This window comes from Doryrhamphus excisus, chromosome 6 (genome assembly GCF_030265055.1).
Source record: "Doryrhamphus excisus isolate RoL2022-K1 chromosome 6, RoL_Dexc_1.0, whole genome shotgun sequence".
NCBI classification, from domain to species: Eukaryota; Metazoa; Chordata; class Actinopteri; order Syngnathiformes; family Syngnathidae; genus Doryrhamphus; species Doryrhamphus excisus.
In genome coordinates this window covers 20,587,384-20,610,588 of record NC_080471.1, presented here as the reverse complement: position 1 = coordinate 20,610,588, position 23,205 = coordinate 20,587,384, and the positions used below count along the sequence as shown (strand labels likewise).

General features: G+C 40.7%; 1 protein-coding gene across 1 annotated transcript in view; it reads left to right on the top strand.

Annotated features, from left to right (window-relative positions):
• jph3b (junctophilin 3b) overlaps nt 1-23,205 on the top strand; it is a 49,497-nt gene that overhangs the window by 11,472 nt on the left and 14,820 nt on the right. The window contains exons 3-4 of the mRNA XM_058075211.1: nt 12,735-13,221; nt 16,186-16,551. Of these exons, the coding sequence (XP_057931194.1) occupies nt 12,735-13,221; nt 16,186-16,551 (853 nt within the window). The remainder of the gene's footprint in view (nt 1-12,734; nt 13,222-16,185; nt 16,552-23,205) is intronic.

Genomic DNA, 23,205 nt, shown 5'->3' with positions numbered 1-23,205 from the left:
CTGTTCTGGACCACACACACACACACACACACACACACACATACATGCATGCACACTCCATTGTAGGCAGTATGATGATATCTGCAGACTGGATTATTTGGAAAGGTTGTATCAAAAGAGAGAGAGATAGAGAGCCAGACAGATGGGTCGGGGGAGACAATATAAAGGATAGCAAGAATGAATGATGATGGATGAATCGGGTGGATGAAGATGGCCGTCAGACTGATGATAACTAGAAGTATCGGAAAGATGAGGGATGTCCCGCAGCAGTGAACGTGTCACCACAAAGACGCAATGGTGGCTATGCAAGCCGTATAATGTATTTTTTTTAACATTGAATACAACTAAATGTGTACTTCTGGTGCTGCATGGTTTGGCATCATACTCCGTATCTTTCTTTCTTTCTGCCATCTTCTTCGTCAAAAGGGTTTGCTCTGCAGAATTAGCTAGCCGGTTATTTGATTAAGGGGGGGAAGTTTACATCTGGACCTCTCAATGACCCGGGTAGGTTACCGCATTATCCGGTAATAATCAAGTTTTCATCGGAAGTACAGCTGGCATTGGCTCTGGCCACCTGCATTGCAGTAGAAAATAGATGGATGTTTTCTATTTTAAACACTGTAATGTTTTTTTTGGGCTGCACGGTGGAAAAGTGGTTAGCGTGCAGGCCACACAGCTAGGATACCCAAGTTCAGTTCCACCCTCGGCCATCTGTGTGTGGCGTTTGCGTGTTCTCCCCGTGCATGCGTGGGTTTTCTCCGGGTACTCCGGTTTCCTCCCACATTCCAAAAACATGCTAGGTTAATTAATTGGTGACTCCAAATTGTCCATAGGTATGAATGTGAGTGTGAATGGTTGTTTGTCTATATGTGCCCTGTGATTGGCTGGCGATAAGTCCAGGGTCGTATTGGAATCGCACTTTACATGCTTGACACACCCTAGAAACCTTGCAATCCAACACATAACTGTGTTCCCAGCATCACTTGTCAGTCATTAGAGTTAATGTAATTCTACATTTTGATGCAACCTACTTAAGATTTGTCAGATCAAAACACAATCGCAGGCTGCACGGTGGTGGAGTAGTTAGCGCGCAGGCCTCACAGCTAGGTGACCCAAGTTCAATTCCATCCTCGGCCATATCAGTGTGGAGTTTGCATGTTCTCCCCGTGCATGCGTGGGTTTTTTCCGGGTACTCCGGTTTCCTCCCACATTCCAAAAACATGCTAGGTTAATTGGCGACTCCAAATTGTCCATAGGTATGAATGTGAGTGTGAATGGTTGTTTGTCTATATGTGCCCTGTGATTGGCTGGCGACCAGTCCAGGGTGTACACCCCGCCTCTCGCCCGAAGACAGCTGGGATAGGCTCCAGCACCCCCGCGATAAGCGGTCGAGAATGAATGAATGAATGAATAAACACAAAACAATGTGATGAAGTTGATTTAGAACAAATAATGTATCTTTGGGCTGCACGGTGGTCGAGTGGTTAGCGTGCAGGCCTCACAGCTAGGAGACCCAAGTTCAATTCCACCCTCGGCCATCTCTGTGTGGAGTTTGCATGTTCACGCCGGTTTCCTCCCACATTCCATAAACATGCTAGCTAGCTAAATCGTCGACTCCAAATTGTCCACATTTGAGCCACATTTGGCTCCCGAGCCATAGGTTCCTGACCTCTATATGTTAAAGGAACGTGTTCCCTGGATGTATAATGATAGCGATTTGGCAAAGTTTGTATAGAATGTATAGCTTATTATAACTGCAACATGAATGGAAATTGCTGGTCACCTTTCTGAGACTATTATTATTATTTTTATTTTATTTTATTATTTTATTTTTGTTTTGATTTTTTTCGTACAATCTTGTTCATTTATACCAATATTGACAACATAGATAACTAGCCGGTGGTGGTGTTCCACTTGTAGTACTTTTACAGTACTACAAATTGCATGTCTTGTAGTATTTTTAATTATTTCCTCATCCATTTACTCTTTTTCCTTAAATGTACAGTGAATATTCAACCTCCAGTGAGGTTTCTCTATTTTTCCCTATCAGGAGTCAGCTGTCTTCCCTCCATGGTCGGATGTAAGGCAGCTCTACTCTGACTTATTGTCACTGTTTGCCTTTTTACTCCTCTCCCACATTTGTTCTCCTCCCACTTTTCTCTTTCCTCCATCAGCCCACTGCATTTCCACAGTGCGACTCGGTAACAGTGCAGTAGGTTTCCATAGCAACACACACCGATGTGCAGCAGGTCAGCGTGTCACGGGAGACTCTGTACCCTTACCGCTATTGGCCACTATGACCGCCATTCCGGGTTCTGATTGGCTGGCACGGCCTTCCGGGCTAATGGTGTTTACTGAGATGAGGAGCTAAACTGACTGATTACAATCCACACGCACACACAATGAGGACGAGAGCTGTAGAGAGGCAGATTATTACTGTGACTGAGTTACGCAGTCATAACAGCTAGAGATTAGAGTAGTCATTTGTTGTGTCTGACTGCTTAATGCACCCACACAAGCTCAGTACATCGCCATTTACAGTCGATACAAACTCAAGAAAAACACAAGAGCAAACTTGTATCATAATACAGTCAATGGCGGCCCACTATTTGGTAATGGTAATGGTTTTATTTCATTTGAACATGCATCAGATTACAATTGAATGCATCACATAATCAGTTCACAGTTCCACATGTCCAAAAGGAGTAGGAAGAAGCAAAGCTTATTAAATCCTACCCCTCCATCTGGTACTTTTACAATCAGTAACTGTTACATTTGTTCACTTCCTGCTTTCCTGATAAGGGAAATAATAATTAATAATAATAATACTAATAAAATTAATAAAAACTATTTTATGTTTTTAAATATTTTTTTAGTTTTTATTATTTAAAATATTATTATTATTATTTTTGTAATTTTTATTTTTTTAACATAGTAAGTGTCAATATAGTGATATATATAGAAGCAAAGCTTATTAAATCCTACCCCTCCATCTGATACTTTTACAATCAGTAACTGTTACATTTGTTCACTTCCTGCTTTCCTAATATAGTTTAATTTTTTTTTTACTTATTTATTTATTTTTTAATTTTATTTTTGTCACGTACCAGACATCAAAGTCTGGTTATCAAATATACACTTCTGACATAGACATATAGACATAGACTTTCATTATTGTCATTGCACAATAACACAGCAGTGAAATTGCCAACAAAATGTCGTCGCCTGGCTCCTGTGTAATAATAAATAATAAATAATAAATAATAAATAATAAATAATAAATAATAAATAATAAATAATAAATAATAAATAATAAATAATAAATAATAAATAATAAATAATAAATAATAAATAATAAATAATAAATAATAAATAATAAATAATGTGGAGAATAAATAGATTACATCAAATATGAACAATCTACAGTGTAAACAGTAATTTGTACAAATAATTTAAATAATTTAGAATAAATAACAATAATTTAAAGTTTTGGTTGTGCGTGTGGGCAGGTAGAGGGGCTTATTTGGCATTGAGCAGTCTGATAGCCAGGGGGAAGTAGGTGTCTCTAAACGTGGTTGTTCTACAGCGGATGCTGCAGAGCCTTCTCCCTGACGCCAGGCAAGAAAACAGTCCATGCTGGGGGTGTGTGGTCAAAATGATCAAAAAATTCCCAAAATTTACATTTTGCACTGTTGGATCTTATATAGGCGGCACGGTGGTCGAGTGGTTAGCGCGCAGACCTCACAGCTAGGAGACCAGAGTTCAATTGCACCTTCGGTCATCTCTGTGTGGAGTTTGCATGTTCTCCCCGTGCATGCGTGGGTTTTCTCCGGGTACTCCGGTTTCCTCCCACATTCCAAAAACATGCTAGGTTAATTAGCGACTCCAAATTGTCCATAGGTATGAATGTGAGTGTGAATGGTTGTTTGTCTATATGTGCCCTGTGATTGGCTGGCCACCAGTCCAGGGTCGGATTGGAATCGCACTTTACATGCTTGACACACCCTAGAAACCTTGCAATCCAACACATACCTGTGTTCCCAGCATCACTAGTTAGTCATTGAGTGAGAGTCATAGAGTTCAATAGTTGTGGCGATGTTAACCAGTCCAGGTTGTACCCCGCCTCTCGGTTTAAGACCCTGTCTACTTCAGCATCTCGGAATGTCATTTTGTTTTCATTTGGTATGTAGTATTATTATAGTTTATGGGATTTTATATGGGAAAACAAGGTCAACACATTGCTGGGACTTTTTCATATTCCTGGTCATGTTGCGCATTTGCTTGGCCACTTCATGCAGTTTATCTTCACAATTGATAGCGGTAGTTGTCCTGTGATTGACTGGTCCAGAGCGTACCCTGCCTCTCGCCCAAAGCCAGCCGGGACAGGCTTCAGCTCAACCATGACAGTGAACGGGATAAGTGGTAGCACATGAATGAGCCAATGAATCAATCGATGAATGTTGGTATTGTAGTGGTGCAGGAATCTCTCCACCCGAATACATGGGGGGGAGTTACATCAGGAAAGGCGTCCACTGTGACAAATACTTGTGCGAGTTAGAAACCACAGCAAAAAAAACCCCAAGCTGAAGCTAATCTTGCTTTACATTGTTTCCAAATTCTATTGTTTGCAACGTCTTCCCCATGCATCGCTCCTGGGGGGGTGGGTGCTTCTGTCATGTGTTAAATAAAATGCATAGCAGGCCAAAATCTTTTTTCTATATGCACTGTGACTGTGCCAGCAAGATGTGACAAAGCTACCCGAAATAACATGGGGTGCAGCTTTTGTGAACGACTGCCTAACATTTAGGGCAGAAAAATGTGACAAGAAGACTGCTAGTTGGCAAAAAGGGAGACAGCAACCGTAATAAATAATGCAAGGAGTAGGATGTTAGAAAAAGCAAAGGAAATGCATTCCAAAAAAAAAAAAAATTGCAAGGTCTTAAGTATGCTCACAAAGCATTTTCTGCAAATCAGCCAGCTCATTTTATTTTATTTTTTTTGCAAGTTCAAATAGATGATACAACAAGGAAAGCTTTCTTTCAGTTACCTCTACAGAATATGTATGTTATGTATGTACAGTGAGCAAGCTAATTGCTCTATCAACTAATAGGTAAGAAGTGGTTTTTGCTCACTGATGTTGAAGAACAATGACTTTATGTACTCAAGTACTGTATTTTCTGGAGTATAAGTCGCTCTGGAGTATAGGTTGCACCAGCCAAAATTGCACAATGAAGAAGAAAAAAACATGTCAAGTCAAGTCTTGACCTGACTTGTCCTTGACTTGACTGTCAAGCTAAGCCAAGTCAAATCAAGTCAAGGGGTATATAGTTAAGTTGCATTGACTTGACTTGGCTGGACATGACTTGATTTGCTAAGCCAAGTCAAATCAAGGCAAGCCAAGTCAAGTTTGAATTGACTTGATTTGAATTGACTTGGCTTGATTTGACTTGACTGTCAAGCTAAGCCAGGTCAAATTAAGTGAAGGGGTATATAGTTAAGTTGCATTGACTTGACTTGGCTTGACATGATTTGATTTGCTAAGCCAAGTCAAATCAAGGCAAGCCAAGTCAAGTTTGAATTAACTTGATTTGAATTGACTTGGCTTATTGACTTGGCTTGATTTGACTTGCCTGTCAAGTTAAGCCAAGTCAAATCAAATCAAGGGGTATATAGTTAAGTTGCATTGCATTGACTTGGCTGGACATGACTTAATTTGCTAAGCCAAGTCAAATCAAGTCAAGCCAAGTCAAGTTTGAATTGACTTGATTTGAATTGACTTGGCTTGATTTGACTTGACTGTCAAGCTAAGCCAAGTCAAATCAAGTCAAGGGGTATATAGTTAAGTTGCATTGCATTGACTTGGCTGGACATGACTTAATTTGCTAAGCCAAGTCAAATCAAGTCAAGCCAAGTCAAGTTTGAATTGACTTGATTTGAATTGACTTGGCTTGATTTGACTTGACTGTCAAGCTAAGCCAAGTCAAATCAAGTCAAGGGGTATATAGTTAAGTTGCATTGACTTGCAATGACTTGATTTGCTAAGCCAAGTCATATCAAGTAAAGCCAAGTCAAGTTTGAACTGACTTGATTTGAATTGACTTGGCTTGATTTGACTTGACTCTCAAGCTAAGCCAAGTCAAATGAAGTCAATTCAAGTCAAGTGAAATCAAATCAAAATCACTTGACTGTCAAGCTAAGCCAAGTCAAATCCAGTCAAGTCGTATATAGTTAAGTTGCATTGACTTGACTTTATTTCACTTGACTTGACTTGACTTCACTTGACTAAGCCAAGTCAAATCAAGTCAAGCCAAGTCATGTTTGAATTTACTTGATTTGACCTGCCTTAGCTTGACAGTCAAGTCAAGTCAATACCCCTTGATCAAAATAGCCTCAAAAGGCTTCCAGGATGACCAGCCTGCAATGGATGTCAAGTAAACTGACCGTTTGGATTGGAAGCAGGAAGTCCATTGAAATATTGTAGAAAGAGGTGGAGAATCTGGAAGATCTAGAAAGCTTTCTGAGTCCACAATTCAATTCAAAGCGTGGGAAATGAGCATAATAGGTCCCCTTGCTGGATTGTTATGCTAGTGTGCGTGATGCTTTGTGGGTAATGTAGTGTGAAGCAAGTCGAGTATGTGTCACATGTATGTGTCACATGTGTCACGCCCCCGTTGGGTAGCAGGATTGCAAATGTTCACATACAATGTACTGTGCAATGTACTGTACAATGTATGTACTACACATACTGTTTACAATGTAAATGGTCAGTGGTACAGAAGTGATTGGAGTAGCAAATACTGGCACAAGTCTAGAGGACCCTCTCGAAAAAACCCACATATATAATTCGCTCTGGAGTATAAGTGGCAGGACCAACCAAACCATGAAAAAAGTGCACTTTATAGTCTGGAAAATACGGTATTTTAAAAAAAATCATATGATCATACTTACTGTATCTCGAAAAAAATGTGACAAATTATGGTGGATGTTTATGGACACGGAGGACAGCGGCTTACTATCATAATACTGTGGAACTTTTTCAATATTTTTTTTTTTTAGCAGATTAATAATCCTCAAATGGAAATCTGACAAACTGAGACAGAAAAAAAGGCCTAAGCAAAATCCCTTAAATGGATGATGGCGCTGCACAGTGATTCAGTTTAGCTTTGAACTGACTTTCAGTGTCCAGTGATTTGAACTCGTCTGTCTGCAAGCCTGTCTCACCTACCTGCTGTACATCTGCCATGTTGTGTGTCACTCGTTATGGCTGCATTTTTTTTTTTTGCAGAGTAATACGTGTACTAATTAATAACAATGGTTTCACATTGCCAGATGAGATTGAAACCCAATAGGGATTACCTTTTCTTCTTCAGGCTACTATTGTGTACAGTATGTCCCTCTCTTATGCAATAGGAGTGGATGGTGTTTGTTTGCAATGAGGATTAGTGGACCTTTATGGAATATGAACATTTTGGAAGTTCTGACAGGCTGGAGCAGTTGAGCAGAAAGTACTTTGTGTAGCCTAATGACACAATTTAAAAACTTGTTTCTGGATTCTGGATCAAAAAACAGATAACATGTGCTATAGTGCTGTTGTTTATCATAAGGAACTGTATCACTTCATGATCTGGTTCCTTCATAAGATGTTTTAGTTGATGTACTGAAAGCACATTGTCCAAACTCTACTAAGTTTGTATGTCTGTTTATATATGATATGAATGGCATTGAGCTCCTTCCTCAGATTTTTTTCAATGGGATTAAAGCAGTGGTCTCAAACACGCGGCCCGCGGGCCAAATGTGGCCCGCAGGACACTAGTTTGAGGCCCCCGCCTTGATATGAAAGTTTAATGTTAGTGCGGCCCGCGCAAGTTTGATATGGATGCTGTATGGTATCATGTACCCAGAAAAAATGATTACGTTTGATTAATGTTCATGTTAAAGGTTAAATAACTGTTAATAGTTATCCTCCCTATCCGTGTGGAAGTGGTAAGTTTTTGGCTATTTAAGTTTAAAGGAAATAACTTGAAGGCTACCGTTTAGGTCGCTAGCTCTCTAGTTTGCGAGTTAGCATGTGTCTCAAGACCCTGCAGTTGCGCAATATGTTGTAAATAAAAAGAGTATCAATGTGACTATAGTCGTGTTTTGTCATGTCTACAGGGCTCTAATAATGCTTTGTTCATTTTAATCTGAAAAAAATAATTTGTCTACCCACCAACTATATGTGGTTTCTTAAGTTTTTATTATTTGCCGTTTTATTATTATTATTATATTTATTTATTACTGATTGATTTATTTTCTTTATTCTTGATTTGTTTATTTATTTTTCATCTTATTTTGTGCAGAAAAATAAAAATTAAGATATTTGATAACAGTGGAATGTTTTATCAGAGCTTTTCTTGTAGAAAATCGAAACCAAAGCAAAGTTTATTCATTTTTCTGTTTTTAATAAGTGCGTTTTTTTTGTTTGTTTCTTTGGAAAACCTGATGCGGCCCAGTCTCGCCAAGACCCTAGCTCCAGTGGCCCCCAAGTAAATTGAGTTTGAGACCCCTGTATTTGTATCGGCTGGAACGGAGCAGGAGGGGATAGAAAAGATATGTACGATAGGTATGAATGTGAGTGTGAATGGTTGTTTGTCTATATGTGCCCTGTGATTTGCTGGCGACCAGTCCAGAGTATACCCCGCCTGTCGCCCGAAGACAGCTGGGATAGGCTCCAGCACCCCCACGACCCTCGTGAGGATAAGCGGTAGAAAATGAATGAATGACGTATATTTTGTGTTAATATTTGTATGTGTCTGGAACCGATTAATGTGAAAAATGTGGAAAAAATACTTTGGTTTCAGTTTTCATTGACCAAAAAAAGACCAAAACCAAGGTTCCACTTTATAAAGTCTTAATTTTACAACACATGTTGGACATTTACCCTCTAAAAATCAACATTGAAATGATCTGCAATCAATACATATACTTAATTTGCGGTGATATCACCCTTGAACCAAAGAGATCCATGCATGTAAAATTTGTGTACTGCATTTGTTCACACCATGGTGGATACAATACATGCCAGTGATGGTGTATTTTGATCTCGGACAGCAAAAAAAAATGTTTCATGCATTTGTTAAGATGACAATTACACATTCAGCCAGGGGTTTGGTGCATAAGCAAATCCTGGAGCTTCTGTGATGTTTTTCCACAGCTTTGATCTTGCTATGTTAACACTCTTCTGCGTGGCTGCCTCGTGCTACACTTAGCCTCGGCTTGAGTTATAGTCCCATATAATTTAAGAGTGCTTCCTGTTGGCCTCCAGGCAGAATTTGCAAAATGGTTTTGGCATGTGAGTTGCTTTAGGTACACACTCGGAGGATATTGGTGAGATTGGAGTGAAGCTAATCAGCTGTTGAGTTTGGTTACATTTGGTAGAGGATACAGCGTTTTACGTTTGTTAATAATTAAAGAAGCACTACACCTTCCATGTACTGGTGATGCTTCCTCATCGGGATGATATTTCCTAAAATGTTCTGTTTGGATAGAATTTTTTGAAAGAACAGCACCATCAAACAACTGCTGTGTGGACTGTGTTTTTCAGCACCATGGAGAACGACATTCTGCCTCTTGTGTAACTATTGTATTTTAGTAACTTAAGCATTTCACAGGGGGGGGGGGGGGGGGGGGGGCTTTAGCTTTTGGGAAATCTTGAACAGGGCAGAATCCACACATGGGACCATTTCCATTGCCAGCATCTATGCCAGGGGTCTCAAACTCAATTTACCTGGGGGCCACTGGAGCTAGGGTCTGGGTAAGGCTGGGCCGCATCAGGTTTCCCCCCCCCAAAAAACAATGCATTTATTAAAAACAGAAAAATATACAAACTTTTTCAGTGTTTTGGTTCCGATTTTCTACAATAAAAGCTCTGATAAAACATTCCACTGTTCTCAAATATCTTAATTTTTATTTTTCTGCACAAAATAAGATGACAAATAAATGAACAAATCAAGAATAAATCAGTAATAAATAAATATAATAATAATAATAAAACAGCAAATAATAAAAACTTAAGAAACCACATATAGTTGATGGGTAGACAAATTATTTTTTTCATATTAAAATGAGCAAAGCATTATTAGAGCCCTGTAGACATGACAAAACACGACTATAGTCACATTTATACTCTTTTTATTTACAACATATTGCGCAACTGCAGGGTCTTGAGACACATGCTAACTCGCAAACTAGAGAGCTAGCGACCTAAACGGTAGCCTTCAAGTTATTTCCTTTAAACTTAAATAGCCAAAAACTTACCACTTCCACACGGATAGGGAGGATAACTATTAACAGTTATTTAACCTTTAACATGAACATTAATCAAAGGTAATAATTTTTTCTAGGTACATGATACCATACAGCATCCATATCAAACTTGCGCGGGCCGCACTAACATTAAACTTTCTTATCAAGGCGGGGGGCCTCAAACTAGTGTCCTGGGCCGCGTGTTTGAGACCCCTGATCCTATAGATAATGCGCCTAAATATTGCACAAAAGCCCGGAATACATAATTTGTTGTTGTTTCAAGTAAGTATTGAAAGGAAAATAAAATAACCACTCGACCGCCGTGCAGCCACAGGTAAACATATTAGCGGTAATAGTAGTAATGAAGATATGAACCATGATAGTAAACAGAATGACAGCGAGACATAATTGTAATAACTACAATCTCATTGCTGACGTCATTATTACTAATAATAATAATAGCATACCAATAGCATCATTGATAAGTCAGTGGTTTGTGCAGAGAAATAGTTACAGTATTTACTGTGAGGGTGTAAAATCCGAAAACTTCCTTTCATTTTATTTTGTATTGTGGAAAGCAGGAAGTGAACAAATGTAACAGTTACTGATTGTAATAGTACCAAAGCTTTGCTTCTTCCTACTCCTTTTGGATTTGTAATCTGATGCATGTTTAAATGAAATAAAACCATTACCATTTTTGATGAGCAATGGATTGTGGGTATTGTAGTGTATGCCAATAGGTCACATGTCTTGCAGAAAAGTGATTTATTATACTCTCGGTACAAAGCAGTGTTGCATTTTATTGTGTTGTTTGTGTTTATCAGACAGTATGAATGCCCCCAAAGGACCATCTCTCTTCCATTGTTGCCGCAGCCCCCCCCCCCCCCCCCCTTCCTCTTAGCCAATGCTTTGTGGCGGATGTTTAATAAAACGCTAATCCTGTCACACTATTGCATGGGTGTTTGTGTGTACTTTGAGCTATCCGTCATATGGTCATGCAGCTGTGGCCTGACGTGATTACAAAGGCCTGGGCAGATGTGCTGGCCAGATGGCTTCGACACAGGTTCTTTTTTTTCTTCGGGGGTCTCAAAGGGATAAGATGCAGTGCAAAATGACGAGGACGGCATTTTGTAGGTGCTTGGTGTTACCGTGTTGCAGAACGTAAAGCAAAAAAATGTGATTCGCTTTCTAACATTGGCTTCATTCAGCACTTCCCACTTGACTTTAACACGTAATTAACACACACAGCAGGGAACTGTTTGGGTGTATTTGCAACAGAGAGAGGGAACGTGGATGCAGTCCTTATATGGTCGTGTAGTTTGGTTTAGTGCCTTTGCCGCGCCGAATGAATCACAGAGCTGTTACATCACAGCTACGGCAGACGGTATGGATCATTTATACTCCATTGGAACATTGCACTTCCGTTCCAAGAGACCGAGAGAGACAGTGTGTGTGTTTGGGCGAGAGGAGCAATGATGGAAAACACACGTGAACACAAACACTGATGCCCTACTTTTCAGCAACATTGAGATATAAGTCCCATCATGCAGCGGGGGAATTGAGATGCAATATGTGTTGGTATAAAGAATACAGTACAATAAACAGCTTTTATTTAATCATTATTCATTTATTATGATTTATTTTACTTAAAGGATGGGGAGTAAAGAGAAGATCGAGACCCTACTTTGTCATTCAAACAACAAGTGGCTGAAATTTGATGAATCTGTTGAGCTACAATAACATTTAGCTTAGCAACAGTTCTGTGATTCATCACCTCAACGTGGTAGACGCCCACCGACGCAGGCTGAACATAGCAAAAGTTCCTTGCATGCAAAGTGAAACATTTACAAAAAAATTTAATCGTTGATTGGCAAATAGGCTGCATGGTGGTGGAGTGGTTAACACGCAGGCCTCACAGCTCAGAGACCCGAGTTCGATTCCACAACTCTCATTTTTTGATTCCTATATCAAATACCAATATGTGTCACATCACATATACGTATTTCTTGATGTTTTTCCGTTATGCAAATTTGTATCGGCTGGAACGGAGCAGGAGGGGATAGAAAAGAAGACGGGGGAGTGTGGGGACAACAAGGGGATAAAATACAGAGAGTACCCCGCCTCTCGCCCGAAGACAGCTGGGATAGGCTCTAGTGCCCCCCGCGACCCTTGTGAGGAAAAAGCGGTAGAAAATGAATGAATAAATGGAATGGAGCAGGAGGGGATAGAAAAGAAGAAAATATAAAAAAGACGGGGGAGTGCGGGGACAACAAGGGGATAACATAAAACAAGTACCCCACCTCTCACCTGAAGACAGCTGGGATAGGCTCCAGCACCCCCCGCGACCCTCGTGAGAATCAGCGTTAGAAAATGAATGAATGAATGAATGATTGAAAATATATTGAATATTTTTTTTAGAGTTGGGACTGAATATTTTCGTCTGTCTCCAGGCACATTCCAGGGCCAGTGGGTCGGTGGGATGCGGCACGGCTACGGCGTTCGCCAAAGCGTCCCGTACGGCATGGCGGCCGTTATTCGCTCCCCTCTCCGTACCTCCATCAACTCCCTCCGCTCCAGTTCGGAACACAGCAATGGTACAGCTCTCCTCGACAGGACCAGTGCGGTTGTTCCTGTTCCTCCCCCGGTTCCCGGCACTCTGTCCACCAGCCTGTCCATGTGCAGCACTGGAAGCAGCGGCAGCAGTCCTGCCGTGTCTCGAGGAGGCTTTGTACTGACGGCACACAGTGAAGCTGAGCTTCTGAAGGGAAAGAGGAAGAGTGGACTTTTCAGGAGATCCATTCTGTCCGGGCTTAAGCTGAGGAAATCGGAGTCCAGGAGCTCTCTGGCCTCCCAGAGGTCTAAACAGAGCTCATTTCGGAGCGAGGCAGGGATGAGTACCGTGTCTTCAGCTGCATCTGACATCAACTCGACTATCAGGTGAGATGTTTTGATTGTAATGAAAGCTGATTATTGAGAACAAAATGAATAACCTTCTTTCAAAGTATCAATAAGCCAGGTAAATAAGATAATGTTAATATGAAATTATATTTGGCTTCCTGCCTTCAATGGACTTTGTATCCTGTGCAGAGTCCTGGACTCTAACATTTGAAACAGGAGTAAAAGAGCTAAAATCGTTAAATGCTAACAGTTAGCATGGTGGCACCTAGCAAGATAGCATTAAGTCGCGAAGTGCCAAGGCAGTTCCACAGAGTCCGTACACCATGCCATGTGTGGATTTTAATTTAGATATGCATGAAAAACTAAAAATGCTAACATGCTAACAGTTAGCATGCTAGCACAAAAGTGCTGAGAAATCATTTCTACATCACGCCATGTATATACATATAGGCCTTGAAACAGGAGTAAAAGAGCTAAAATCGTTAAATGCTAACAGTTAGCATGGTGGCACTTAGCAAGATAGCATTAAGTTGCGAAGTGCCAAGGCAGTTCCATAGAGTCCATACACCATGCCATGTGTGGATTTTCATTTAGATATGCATAAAAAACTAAAAAAGCTAACATGCTAACAGTTAGCATGGTGGCACTTAGCAAGATAGCATTAAGTCACAAAATGCCAAGGCAGTTCCATAGAGTCCGTACACCATGCCATGTGTGGATTTTAATTTAGATATGCATAAAAAACTAAAAATGCTAACATGCTAACAGTTAGCATGCTAGCACAAAAGTGCAGAGAAATCATTCCTACATCACGCCATGTATATATAGGCCTTGAAACAGGACTAAAAGAGCTAAAATCGTTAAATGCTAACAGTTAGCATGGTGGCACCTAGCAAGATAGCATTAAGTCGCGAAATGCCAAGGCAGTTCCATAGAGTCCGTACACCATGCCATGTGTGGATTTTCATTTAGATATGCATAAAAAAACTAAAAATGCTAACATACTAACAGTTAGTATGGTAGCATCTGGCAAGTCCCAAAACAAAATGAGTGTGAATGGTTGCCCTTTTGTGACACCCTTGTGGTCCATTCAGGGTATTGAGGTTTAGTGACCCCTCATGCTGATAAACAGATAAAGGCTAGATTTGCATTCGGAAAGTTCTAATTGTACTCTCCAAATTCCAGGTATTCAGGATTGGGGTGGTTTATTTTAAAGGCACTAAGCAGACCTACAAACACTGTTTGCTCACCACGACTGTCAGCAGCGCTTAACCTGTTTGTCGGCTGATTGGCTGATAGCAGATTATCAGGTCAGATTTGTTATCGGCAAGGCTGATTAGGCCAGAAACTTTGCAACGTATGCTTTTTAACACTGTTAAACACCGATGACGATGGACGAAAATGGCTCCTTGGGCCGCAATTTGGACACCCCTGTGTTAGAGGCTAACTGTGTTTTATATATGCATTTTTTTATACTGACATTCAATAGAAACATTGAGGTAGAAATGTATGCATATTTCTACTTGTAGGAGGGTTGTAATTCTACCTTAGGGATTTATTGTTGACTTAGCGCTCTGGTAGTTGAAAAGCTAATGATGAGTTGTCATGTTGTCATGGTTCATTGCGCATGGGTTGGTCATTGTGGAATATAGTGTTTTTTTAGGATAGGTTTTAGTTTTGGAGGCCCTAAAAGCCCCAAAAAAGGCCAGTATTGTTAGTCCAGTGAACGGCATCATGCCACATCTATCCGGTCACACACCCGCAGGACCGGTTTTGCCATGTCATTCGTACAGCACGGGAAACACCCGGATCAGTAGTCCCACTGTGCATTGACCCGGTATTGACTGTTGTGAAATTATTACTGAAATGTAATGGTAATGGTTTTATTTCATTTGAACATGCATCAGATTACAATTGAATGCATCACATAATCAGTTCACAGTTCCACATGTCCAAAAGGAGTAGGAAGAAGCAAATCTTATTAAATCCTACCCCTCCATCTGGTACTTTTAATCAGTAACAGTTATATTTGTTCACTTCCTGCTTTCCTAATATAGTTTAAATTTTTATTTTTATTTATTTATTTTTACAATCAGTAACTGTTGCATTTGTTCACTTCCTGCTTTCCTTTATAGTTTAAGTAAATAATTTTATTTTTATTAAAAAGGTCTAAATGACATAATGGAATAATGCACAAACATTACATGTTTTACTGCAAATGTAAAAAAAAAATCGCCTACTTAGTGTTAAGTTAAGTTAACAACTGTTAGCATAACTTTAAAATAGTAATAATGCGGACTCATATACATACTTACATCCATGCTTACAGCATGTTCCTAAGTCTCAATGACTTACTGAGGATAATATGCCACCCATTTTTCAAGGTGTTTATAATAATAATTAATAATAATGATAAAATAAAAAGAATAAAATAAAATAAAATAACTATTTTATTTTTGTCAAATATTTTTTATTATTTAAATTATTTTATTTTTGATTTTATATATTTATTATTATTATATTTATTTTTTATTTTTTTACCATAGTAAGTGTCAATATAGTGATATATATAGCACATCATGACTGGTTCAAGACTCTTCATCCTTGTATTTAGCAAACATCAACTGCTTGTATTGTTTCTTGAATTGGCTCATCGTTGTGCATTGTTTGAGGGTCTTACTCAATCCATTCCATAGTTTGATTCCACATACTGAAATGCTATGGCTTTTTAACGTAGTCCTAGCATATAAGTGTTTCAAATTTCTGCTGAAATGTGAAAATTGAAAGTATTTTTGTTTTTGTATACCAATACCCTAAAGATATCATCATTTGAGGAAAGTTTCTGTTGACTGTCAGTGTACATTAAGGCAAAACAAACAATGCTAACCTTGTTGGAAAAGAGTGAAAATACAAAGATATTGCTTCAAACCAACCATCTGAAGTATGCGTTTATTCTGTGTGTTTATTGCTGAATAAACACACTAATTAATGCAACCTTTCCAGCCTCGGAGATGCAGATGCAGAGTTGGCAGTGGCCGATGATGACGTGGACGCCACGGCTACAGAGACCTACTGTGGCGAGTGGAAGAACGACAAGAGGACAGGATTCGGAGTGAGCCGGAGGTCCGATGGGCTGCAGTATGAGGGGGAGTGGCTAAGCAACAAACGCCACGGCTACGGCTGCACCGCTTTCCCTGACGGTACGAAAGAGGAAGGGAAGTACAAGCAGAACATCCTTGTGAGTGGAAAGAGGAAGAACCTGATCCCACTCCGAGCCAGTAAGATCAGAGAAAAGGTGGATCGAGCTGTGGAGGGAGCGCAGAAGACGGCGGATATCGCACGGCAAAAAGCTGAAATCGCTCTGTCCAGGTAGTCACTACTCTTCTTGGGGTCAGGGGTCGTGGGTAACTGTTTGTGTTGTTCTCGTTCAGATGGGATGCACACATTATGTATCTGCACAACCGGGAAAGTTTAAATTGGAAAAGATAGAACCAGGAATGATGAGACCTAACATAATCCACGTTTACATGAGGAGTTTTTCTCTTTCCGAATGATCTTTCCGAAAACAATGGTATACATGGAAAGGAATATTCCAATCGCGTGTCTACATGCGCCGCTATAATCAACCAGAATAGTCAATGAGGCATGCCCAGTAAAGCGTAAACACCAACATCACGTGATACCGACTTCCTGGAGTTTTTCTTTACTTGTTGGAATAACTCCGTCCATCCATCCATCCATTTTCCTCCGCTTATCCAGGTCCGGGTCGCGGGGGCAGCAGTCTTAGTATGGAAGCCCAGACTTCCCGGTCCCCGGCGACCTCTTCCAGCTCCACCGGGAGGACACCAAGGCGTTCCCAGGCCAGCTGTGAGACATAGACATAGTCCCTCCAACGTGTCCTAGGTCTGCCTCGGGGCCTTTTCCCGGCTGGGCATGCCCAGAACACCTCACCAGGGAGGCGTTTGGGAGGCATCCGGACTAGATGCCCGAGCCACCTCAACTGACTCCTCTCGAGTTTTTCCTTCATCCAGTCTTGAAATTTAGTTTGAATCAAAAATAAAACTTTCCGTAACATTCCAGTGCCGATTGCTCGCGTCCATTTTTTTTTAATCGAAGAACGTCTCGAGCTGCGTGTTACGTCATATCTCAGCATTCGCTGAAAGAACGCACACGGGAACAGGAAAAGATAAAGTTCAATCTTGCTAATATTTTATAATTAAGCTCGGCACATGTTTTATATATATATATTTACAGTAAACCTCGGATATATCGGACTCGGATATATCGGAAATTCACTCACAACGGACAGATAAAAAAGAACCGATTTTTCTGTAATGGATTTCCAATAAAAATTCATTGCATTATAATGGATTTCGCCTATTTCGGACAAAATCTCCAGTCCCGTTCCAATGCATTTCCATTAAATTTCCCTCGCATATATCGGATGGCCGCACCGTGGCGCTCCGATTCGCCGAATCGTGACAGGCCGCTATACGACGTCATTTGCAGCGTTTGCAGCGTTGCCTGCGCGTCCAGGTACATTGGAAACATAGTCAAGGAAGTGCCTTTTTATAACGGATAAAATCCGATTTACGCATATACCGGATATAAATCTGATATATGCGTAAAACGGACATTTTCCGGTATACGCATATAACGGATTTCGCTTATATCGGACAAAACCAGTGGGAACAATTGAATCCGATATATCCGAGGTTTACTGTATTTTCTTTTTTAATAAAACCGGACTTTGAATGGCGTATAGAAGGGTTTAGATTCTGTTCCACAGATGGCGCTAATGCACACGAAAGCTGCTTGCCAACCGCTAATGAACAACAGAAGAAGAAAAACACCACGTAGAAGAACGCAGTCTGACAACTTTCCAATTGAGCGGAATGACAAGATACCTCAATCGGATTGGGGAAAGGAATATTCCACCCCTGTGAATCCGATTATATATTCATTCGGATTGGCACTTTTCTTTCGGAATGAGGTGTATACAAAGGTTACATTTTTTCCGTTTGAGCAAATAACCCGAATGGAATTGGAATATTTGGGTCCATGTATACGTGGCTAAAGTGCTAAAGTGCTATTTTTCGAAAACGGCATTTAGCTGATGAAAAGTTGAACGCCATTTCCTGTCAGACATTGACACTGTCATGACCTGGTAGCAAAGGCAAATAGGCTCTCTTGTGTTTCTTGTTTCTTGTGTGATGCATTCAATTGCTCCTGCATTGTTACATGCAGAGAGTAGATGAAAAATAGTGAATACGCGACCATGCAGAGATGGAAATGACATGTTGTGGCGTCAATAGACGAATAATAAGTAAAGTCTATTTTCTTGCTGGTTATGTGGAGATGTTGTAGTGTTAGGGTTAGGGTTATCGGGCTGCACTCAGGATCATTATGGGCCTTAATTTGGATGGAGGAGGATCGTCCCGTGTCTCCACGGACAAGCCTCTTCGATCCTCCTGCTTAGCCGCTTGACCTTTTTTGTCCCGTAATCCCCTTTTCAGGAAATGTTCAATCATTGTCTGTGCAGTTCAACAATCTAGGAGACCCGGGTTCAATTCCACCCTCGGTCATCTCTGTGTGGAGTTTGCATGTTTTCCCCCGTGCATGTGTGGGTTTTTTTTACTCCGGTTTCCTCCCATATTCCAAAAACATGCTAGGTTAATTGGCGACTCCAAATTGTCCATAGGTATGAATGTGAGTGTGAATGGTTGTTTGTCTATATGTGCCCTGTGATTGGCTGGCGACCAGTCCAGGGTGTACTTCATCTCCCGTCCGAAGACAGCTGGGATAGGCTCCAGCACCCCCCCGCGAACCTTGTGAGGAAAAAGCAGTAGAAAATGAAAATTAATAAAAAGTATAGGTTGCACGGCGGTCGTGTGGTTAGCACACAGACCTCACAGCTAGGAGACCAGGGTTCAATTCCACCCTCGGCCATCTCTGTGTGGAGTTTGCATGTTCTCCCCATGCATGCGTGGGTTTTCTCCGGGTACTCCGGTTTCCTCCCACATTCCAAAAACATGCTAGGTTAATTAGCGACTCCAAATTGTCCATAGGTATGAATGTGAGTGTGAATAGTTGTTTGTCTATATGTGCCCTGTGATTGGCTGGCGACCAGTCCAGGGTGTACCCCGCCTTTCGCCCAAAGACAGCTGGGATAGGCTCCAGCACCCCCGTGACCCTCGTGAGGAAAAGCGGTAGAAAATGAATGAATGAATGGAATATCAAAATACTACGATAAAAGATGGAACGCTGTAGTCGAAGTACTGCCTGTTTTGAACCAGACGGAATATGTCTGTACTCTTATATCAATCTCCAAGTAGTTACAAAATAAAAATGTTTTTAAAAAGTTGAAACAGTAAGAACTCTGTAACCTGGTTCTTCAGAACCGGGAACAAGACCCTGCAGATTAAATGATTATTAATGCATATCTGTGATATTAATATGGATAGTCATATGAATACTAATGCATATTCCCAGTTAATTACTTCTGACATGAAACGACATTAACATTTGTAGCTTTGATCACACGTCAAGACCTCTGCTGGTCAATCGATTCTCCTTTCTCTTCGACCGAGTCATCGCAATCTTTAGCAACTCCAGATGGTGACTTGACTCTCCTTGACTTGGTGTTTGACTCCTACTACTGTATAACCTTTCTAATCCCACTTCCACTTTAACAGTAATCCTGTTCCTAATCTGACAGTGATTAATTAATAAATAAATTCCGACAAACGGATCCGACTCTAGGGCAAGCCAGCACGACAATCAGGACATTTGTTTTCCTTATTCAATGGTTTGTTTACATTTAATGTACCATATTGAGACCATATTTCCTGTGTTCGGGTGTTGATTGTGTCTTTCATTGACGAGGTTTCTGTCTACACTTTTATTCATTCATTCATTTTCTACTGCTTATCCTTACAAGGGTCGCAGGGGGGGTGCTGGAGCCCATCCCAGCTGTCTTCGGACGAGAGACGGGGTACACCCTGGACTGGTCGCCAGCCAATCACAGGGCACATATAGACAAACAACCATTCACACTCACATTATGGACAATTTGGAGTCCTCTTGCCAATTAACCTAGCATGTTTTTGGAATGTGGGAGGAAACCGGAGTACCCGGAGAAAACCCACGCGGAGAACATGCGAACTCCACACAGAGTTGCCCGAGCGGGGAATCGAATCTGAGTCTCTGAGCAGTGTGACCTGCACGCTAACCACTCCCACACCGTGCAGCCATGTTGTTAGTTGCAGCATGTTTTTGGAATGTGGGAGGAAACCCGAGTACCCGGACAAAACCCACAGAGATGGCCGAGGGTGGAATTGAACCCTTGTCTCCTAGCTGTGAGGTCCGCACGCTAACCACTCGACCGCCGTTGTCATCAGTTTGTCATTTAGACAGCCTAGTGGGCTTGACTAGTACTAGTATTAGTATTCTAATTAATTTATTTCACTAATTATAATGTAAAACTGCACATTTTACAGTAGCCTTTTATTGTGGCCAGTCAAAATCTGCTATAACAACATTGCATGGTTTGATATAAATACTGTGATCATGCATTAACACGTCCACTGATAATAACATGTAATAGTTGCAGTATATTGTCATACTTTGATGATTTAAAACACTCCTGAAACTTCTTTTAGAGGGTACATAGATACAAATACTTATGCTAGTTCCATCAGCAACAGTACCATAGATACCACAACAACACTTACTATGTCCGCTCTCATTGGGATGGCTGTATCTTCCAGCACAAGACTTGAGAATGAATTGGATTTATTAAATTTATTGCTGTAGTTTTCCTGGTATGCAAGCAAGTACTTTGTTTTCCATCAATTGTCACTTACCCAGCCAAAGAATATGGTGAGTTAGTAGTGACTGTAGTACCATATGACTTTGAGTTTGACGGTTAGAATTGCTTTCTGATTAGTAGTTGACCTTGGAACAGATCGATACTGTAGTACTGTGTTATACACATTGATGCCATGTTCAATAACTGCACAGTATAGTATATGTACACGTAGCTGAAAAGGGAGATAAATAAATAAATCATTGTGTTTACATGGATTCAGTGGATTCAGTAATTGATACTGTCATTTGTACGTACTTGCCACAATGAATAAGATATAGGGATAAAAAAGTACTTTAAGTGATCCTTATTAAAGTACTTGTTTACAAAGTGAATGCTCCTGCTGAACATATCTGGGCTTGTAGAAGGTACAAGCAAGAAAATACATGAGCTGAATTAGTAACGAGCCAATCCTATTAGTCGTGACTCCTCTGTTAAGGGCACTTCTAAACCGATCCGAAGAAAAAAAGGGAACCAATCTAACCTTGATACATGTATCCTCTCTTTACACTGTTTATTGCTAATTGCTGAATTAAGGAGGTAAAACACAGAAGTGGAAGTACCCTGCCACCTTATTATGATTCAAAGATTTGATTCAATTAGTGATTATCATCAGAGAACTATAATGTTATGAATATTTGAATATTTCATTCAACCATGTAAAACAAAATATCAACAAAATAATACAATTATTCCATTTTATTACATACAGTTCTGGAGCAAAAAAAAATAAAGCCAATAATGCAAATGAGTAAACAAATATAAAAACTACTATGAGCTCTCATTGTAATACTTCAGACCCCCTCCTGTGGCCAACAAATCATTCCCTGAGTGGGTTTATTGCAGGTTTGAATCATCTCACAACAGGCACAAATCCCTAATAAAATGATGGGCTACTGTTGCAGCAGTAATGAAACTCAATTCTGAAACCCCAACATCAATTCCTGTCTGCCACTGACTCTTGGTTCCCTAGGGAACACATTTATAGCAACACAGTCTTAGAAAGGCTTCCTCTCACATTCCAAAAACATGCTAGGTTAATTAGCGACTCCAAATTGTCCATAGGTATGAATGTGAGTGTGAATGGTTGTTTGTCTATATGTGCCCTGTGATTGGCTGGCCACCAGTCCAGGGTGTACCCCGCCTCTCGCCTGAAGACAGCTGGGATAGGCTCCAGCACCCCCGCAACCCTTGTGAGGAAAAGCGGTAGAAAATGAATGAATGAATGGATTGGATCTGCTATATTTGGTGCTACGTGTGCTAAGTGTAAAGTGACTATAGGGGTGTTATTTCATGTCTAGAGGGCTCTAATAATTCTTCATTCTTCATTCTTTCTCTACCGCTTTTCCTCACAAGGGTTGCGGGGGTGCTGGAGCCTATCCCAGCTGTCTTCAGGCGAGAGGCGGGGTACACCCTGGACTGGTGGCCAGCCAATCACAGGGCACATATAGACAAACAACCATTCACACTCACATTCATACCTATGGACAATTTGGAGTCGCTAATTAACCTAGCATGTTTTTGGAATGTGGGAGGAAACCGGAGTACCCGGAGCCCAGGGTGTACTCTCGCGCAGAATCAGCTAATGGATCCCAAGACAGCTGGGATAGGCTCCAGCACCCCACTGACCCTCGTGAGGATAAGTGGTAGAAAATGAATGAATGAATAAAAAATAACAACATGGCTGCGCAGTGTGGAGTGGGTAGCGCGCAGGCCACACAGCTCAGAGACTCAGGTTCGATTCCCCGCTGGTTCCGCCGATTCTTCCCGTGGGTTTTTTCCAGGTACTCTGGTTTCCTCCCACATTCCAAAAAACATGCTAGGTTAATTAGCGACTCCAAATTGTCCATAGGTATGAATGTGAGTGTGAATGGTTGTTTGTCTATATGTGCCCTGTGATTGGCTGGCCACCAGTCCAGGGTGAACGAAGACAGCTGGGATAGGCTCCAGCACCCCTGCGACCCTAGTGAGGATAAGCGATAGAAAATGAATGAATGTCTCCAAATGACATGAATACAAAAAATAATAACATAAAAAAATAACAACATGGCTGTAGGTTGTAGGAGTGGTTAGCCACGCCACAAAGCTCAGAGACTCAGGTTCGATTCGAAGCGGTAAAAAATAAATGAATGAATGAATATTATGTAGTTTCTTTA